The 6,055-nt window shown below is 56.7% G+C and overlaps 1 protein-coding gene across 1 annotated transcript; it reads left to right on the top strand.

Annotated features, from left to right (window-relative positions):
• Positions 1–234: 234 nt before the first annotated feature.
• Positions 235–5,832, top strand: LOC148304539 (uncharacterized). The gene has a single exon (XM_088268024.1). The coding sequence runs from the start codon at positions 235–237 to the stop codon at positions 5,830–5,832; it is 5,598 nt and encodes a 1,865-aa protein (XP_088124150.1).
• Positions 5,833–6,055: the final 223 nt, after the last annotated feature.

Below are 6,055 nucleotides of genomic sequence, written 5' to 3' on the forward strand. Positions count from 1 at the left end.
GACCTACGCATCGGAATCGGATTTTGATAGAATATTTACTAGTAAATATTCTCACCTCTCGCCGCAGGACTTCAGAACTTCTGGGACTTACGCCCCCAGAAGCGAAGCGCTGCAGAAGTCACACCGCACCTATCAACAGTCTAAAGTGTGAGGTTTGGCGCCCCACATTTTTGGTCCTTCGAGCCGGATCGTGATCTTCTACAAGCTGGCCCACCCTGATCCTGCGCTACTACGATGCCGGCCTCCCTACGCTCTGGGAGGAACGCCGAGGAGCAGCCAATGAGACCCGCCTCGGAGCCCGAGGCCCCCGCTTCGGATGTGGATTCGGAAGCGGACAACACGCTGCATGGAGAGACGCGCTCTCACGAAAGCTCCAAAGGAACCGAAGACACCATTCGGAACCTGCGAGCTGAAATGCGGCGCGAAAGAGAAGAACATCGGAAGCAGATGAGCCAGCTGATGGCTCTCTTGACGGTGAAAGCGACGACACAGCCGGAGCCCGCGCAAAGTGGAGCGCAGGCTGGCCCGGGGACGTCGCGGCAACCGCATCCCGCGCAGTATGGAGCGCGGGCCCCCTCGGAGACGTCGCAGAATGGAATCACGGGTGCATCTCGGCAGGATGATGCACAACCGCGCGCCTTGAGCGTGCGCTCCGCCGCAGAGGATATGGATGCGGCGGCCAATGAAGACACTACACGCCGCACTACAAAGAGATGGGTCGAGCAACATGGCCGTGCAGAACCGCGCACGGGTACACACGATGACTCGACGGTGCGCCGTGAAAGGGACCGAACAAGAAAGGACGAGGACCCCCGCATCAGCGCTATGTTTGCGCGCCAGAGTGCGGGAAAGGCGCTGCCGGAGTTTGCCGGCAACCCAGTTGACTGGCCGTCATTCTACGACTACTTCTTGGATTCTACGGAATTATGTGGATTCTCAGACCCCGAGAATTTGCTTCGCCTACGGATCGCGCTGAAGGGGCGCGCCCGGGATGCAGTCGAAGCATTGATGGTGAAATCCAAGAACGTCGCAGAGATAATGGCCGCCCTCGAAAAGCAGTTCGGTCGGCCCGAAGTGTTGGTAAACGCAGTGTTTGAACAAGTGAGAAAGTTTCCGCGATTGACAAACGATTCATCTATGGACCAGATAGTGGACTATGCACTGACGGTCAGAAATGTGAAAGTGACGATCGCGAACGCGAAAAGTAGATACGTAGAAATGCCGGGCGCCCTCGGTGAGCTTGTGTCGAAGCTCGGGCCGGTGCTCCGCGCCATGTGGGTCCGCGATCGCGCAAGTGTAAAAGCGATACCAAAGATTGCCGACTTTGCAGACTGGATGATGGGATTCGCGGACAATGCCGCGGAGTGTGGCGCTTTGGAACCGGTGAAGGCGGTGAAATCTACGCGTGGAAAGGAAACGGTGTTCATAACGGAATCGCGTCCGTTCGCGGAAAAGAAGTGCGCTAAGTGCCGCCGCGGGGGACACAAGATAAACGCTTGCTCCGAGTTCGCTCAAATGGAGACAGCGGCTCGGAGGGAATTTGCGAGAGAGAAGGGGCTGTGCTACCGATGCCTGGACGGTAGACATCGCGTGCCCCAGTGTAGGAGTAACGTGAAGTGTGGTGTCGGCTCATGTACAGCCTCTCACCATAAACTCCTACACGAGGCTTCGCAAGAATCAAGCGCCGCCGGTGGTTTGAGTTACGCCGGCGGAAATCCTACGAACGACGCGTTCGTAGGGGTAATGGCAACAAAGGATTTAGTGCTATTAAAGGTGATGCCAGTGGAAATCAGTGGGCCTAAGGGTCGTGTAGTGATCGACGCCATATTAGATGAAGGCTCTACAATTACCTTAATAGACGATGACATAGCCAATCGGGTCGGCGCCCGCGGGCGCCGCGGTACGATCTCGATCCGCGGGATAAATGGAAGCAGGGAACCCGCGGACACTCGACGCGTGCAAGTGATGATCAAGGGAAATAGCGAAATCTCGTACGCTATCGGTGCAAATACCGTACGGAATTTAAATTTACCACACGCGCCGTGTATACGGACGGAAATCGAGCGGATTTCCAACGAGAACATCGTAAAAAACGTGAAACCGAAGATGATAATCGGTCAAGACAATGCGCATATAATCGTGTCGCGAGAAGTCACCATCGACGACGAAGAGATTATGCGATCCAGGACATTGCTGGGCTGGGTAGCCCATGGAAAGGTCGCCGGTCCACCGGAAGGCGAAAAATTGGCGCTCGCGGTTACAAGTGAAAGGCAAAATCCCCGCGAGCGAAGTGATACGGTGTCGAGTCGGGCCGCCAGCGAGAGCGGCCGAGATTGCGGTTCGGTGGTGCCGAACCCGACCGCCGAAGGACGCCACGATGGATGCTGCAAGAAGATCGAAGAATTGGTGAAATCGAACTTCGCAGTGGACTCCTTAGGAGTAACTGGCGCCGTGCGTGAAGATAGGCAAATGACGCGCGCGCGAGCAATTATGCAAGCCACATCGAGACCCCTACCAGATGGCCATTGGGAGACGGGACTGCTGTGGAAAGAAGAAGGCGTGTGGTTGCCCGATAACAGGCAACACGCTTTGAGCCGCCTAGAAGGCGTAGAACGGAAGCTAAGAGGAAATAAAGAGCTTGCCGCAGCCTATCATGAAAAGATGGAAGCATACCTTCAGAAAGGGTACGCTACGGAGGTTCCCGCAAGTGAAGCGGCTGTTAGAGTACCCAGGCAGTGGTACTTGCCGCACTTTGCGGTGGTAAACCCTAAAAAACCCACCAAGATTAGGGTGGTTTTCGACGCCGCGAGCCAATACAAAGGCACGTCCCTCAACGACAAATTAATGGCGGGACCGGATCTGTTGTCTTCGCTATTGGGCAACATTTTCCGGTTCCGAGAGGGAAAAATAGCGCTCGCGGCAGATATATGCGAAATGTTCCTCCAAATAAAAATAAGGGAAGAGGATCAACGCTCGCAACTCTATTTGTGGAGAAAGAGGCCCGAGGAGGCACCACGAACATTCAAGATGACGTCGATGACGTTTGGAGCCGCGTGCTCACCGAGCAGCGCGCAGTACGTGCGCAATGCAGTGGCTGACAGGAGCCAGAAGGAGTTCCCGGAAGCGGTAGCGGCGTGCAAGTCGAAATTCTACATGGACGACTACTTGGACGCGGTGGAAGATGCCGCTACCGCAGAGAAGATGGTCCGGGAAGTATCCGAGGTGCTCCGGAGGGGCGGCTTCCGCCTGATGAATTGGGCGAGTAACGGACACGGGGTTCTCCGTTCAGTGCCGAAGGAAGCGCGCGCCGCGTCAGCCACACCTATAAGCATCAAAGAAGCCCACACAACAACGGATATCAGTGGCGAATACACCGGGAGGGTGCTAGGTATAGCATGGAAGCCGACCGCGGACGTATTCGTGTACCAGTTTGAAGACCCGCTCAGCCAAAATGAAGAGGATTGGCCCACAAAAAGGGGATTGCTGAGCGCGGTGATGCGGATCTTCGATCCTGTCGGCTTCCTCGGATGCCTGATTATCCGCTCGAAGATACTCTTGCAGGATGTGTGGAGGGCACACACCAACTGGGATGAGCGGATACGGGAAGACCACAAAGCGAGGTGGCAAAATTGGGTCGCGCAAGTCAAAGGGGTGAATTGCGCGATACCCAGATGCTCGGTCGTCGACCGACGGAACAGTAGAAAATTGCATCTGTTCAGCGACGCATCCGAAACGGCGTGCTGCGCAGTGGCATACATGACCGAATGCACCAATGAGGGGCACAAGACTACCTTCATAAGTAGTAAGTGCAAAGTGACACCACTGAAGGTGGTGTCCATTCCACGGCTCGAACTACAGGGTGCGCTCATGGCGGCCAGATTGGCGGCCACCATCAGGCGCGAGACCCAGTGCGCCGTGCAAAAAACGTTTTACTGGACTGATTCCACGACAGTCCTATGTTGGATAAGGTCGGAGCCGCGAAGATTCTCCACTTTCGTGGCGAATAGACTCGGGGAGATCGACGAGCTAACGAATGCCACGGAGTGGAGATGGGTTCCGACCCAATTAAACCCGGCGGACATCGGCACGAGGGACGGTCCGCCCATCGACTTGTCGCCCGAAGGAACGTGGTTCCGGGGCCCGACGTTCCTAAACCAGGAAGAGGATTGCTGGCCTCGGGAAAGAGAACCGACCCACACACCTGACGACAAGATATTAGAGAAAAAGGCGGACGTCTTGATGATGTCCGTCGCGGGAAACGAGGCACTGCCGGTACCTCAGAGATTCTCGTCATGGAGCCGGCTGATACGAGCGACAGCATGGATGCTACGTTTCATAAGGAAGAGCCGCCGACAAGGAGACGTCCGCGAAGTAGGCGAACTGACGGCCGAGGAGCTGGAAAATGCTGAGCTCCGGTGGGTACGTCAGTCGCAAGCGGACGCGTTCGGCGGCGACAGGGACAGCCTGGCACGGGGGGAGCGGCTGCCGGCGCGCAGCCGCCTCTACAAATTGGTTCCCCACATGGACGAGCGGGACGTGATCAAAATGGGAACGCGTCTTCAATACATAGGGGCCACAGAAGGCCAGAGGGTGCCGGTAATTCTGGACGGCACCCACTACTACACAAAACTCCTTTTGGAGGACTATCACAAGAGGGCAGGACACCCTGGGATAGAGAGAGTCCTCAGCGACGTTCGGCAAAACTTCTACGTCATAAAGCTGAGGAGAGTCCTGAGAAGCATTGGTCATAAGTGCGTGACATGCAAATTGCGCCGAGGGCGGGCCAACATCCCGCAGATGGGACAGATACCGCCGGCGAGAGTCGCCAGCCACATGAGAGCATTCACACATTGCGGGCTCGACTATTTTGGTCCGATGTGGGTAACAATTGGGCGGCGCCGGGAGAAAAGGTACGGAGTGTTGTTCACGTGCATGACAACGAGAGCGGTGCACCTCGAGCTGGCATCGTCCCTGACGAGTGACGCGGCTATCCAGGCCATAAGGAGGATGACCGCCAGAAGGGGCCAGCCGAGGGTGATACACTCCGACAACGGTACGAACTTCCACGGCGCCGATAAAGAGATGCGGGAGGCAATAGCGGACCTCCACGCCAACTCCAGACTACATGCAGAACTGGCCAACATGCAGATACGGTGGGAATTCATTCCACCGTCCTCACCACATATGGGTGGTGCATGGGAGCGGTTAGTGCGCTCAGTAAAAGTGGCACTAACGGCCGTACTTCGGGAACAGGCCCCGAGGGAAGAAACATTGCAGACAGCGTTCGCGGAAGCGGAGTTCAGCGTGAATAGCCGTCCACTGAGTCATGTGTCAGTGGACCCAAAAGATGAGACCCCGCTGACGCCGAACCACTTTCTGATCGGATCTGCAGGCGAACGAGCACACCTAGCCTTCTACCCGAAGGACGCCGAGACGGTGTGTCTAAGGAAGCAGTGGAGGATAGCCCAGCAGCTAGCAGATAAATTTTGGAGACGCTGGCTGGGCGAGTTCCTCCCAACGATGGCGCAGAGGCGGAAGTGGCTCGAGCGGGCGGAACCACTACAGGTCGGCGACGTGGTCGTCATCGCCGACCCAGCCTCACCGCGCAACCACTGGCCCAAGGGAAGAATAACGGGAACGCGCCTTGCAGCGGATGGCCAGGTCCGGACGGCGCGAGTTACCACGGCAACCGGAGAGTACGTGCGCCCCGCTGTACGACTCATCCCACTGCTGCGGAGTGATCCCCCCGCTGATGGTCCTGCAGAAGAAAAAGATGCCTCGACGACTTCGCGACGCGGCATCGGGGGGAGTGTAACGGACCAGACGAAATAAGGTCCGAAAAAGGACCACATTTTAGGATATATTTAGTATATTTTGTATTGTGATAATAAAACGGAGCGACTCTGTCCGAGCAGCTGTCCCCATATTGAAACCCGCCAGACTGAGCGGGGAAAGGGGGCGTGGCTCCCACTACTTACGCTGGGGCCAACGGGAACCCAGCAGAAAAGTGGTGGGGGCCGCGCACGTAGGCAATAGGGGGACTAGCCCGGCAGAT

This window comes from Brachycentrus maculatus, unplaced genomic scaffold (assembly GCF_059751285.1).
Source record: "Brachycentrus maculatus isolate JH-2025_06_01 unplaced genomic scaffold, ASM5975128v1 h1tg000311l, whole genome shotgun sequence".
Taxonomy (NCBI): domain Eukaryota; kingdom Metazoa; phylum Arthropoda; class Insecta; order Trichoptera; family Brachycentridae; genus Brachycentrus; species Brachycentrus maculatus.

Excerpts from the sequence above, each read along its gene's own strand:
- LOC148304539 (XM_088268024.1), top strand. The coding sequence starts at position 235 with ATGCCGGCCTCCCTACGCTCTGGGAGGAACGCCGAGGAGCAGCCAATG.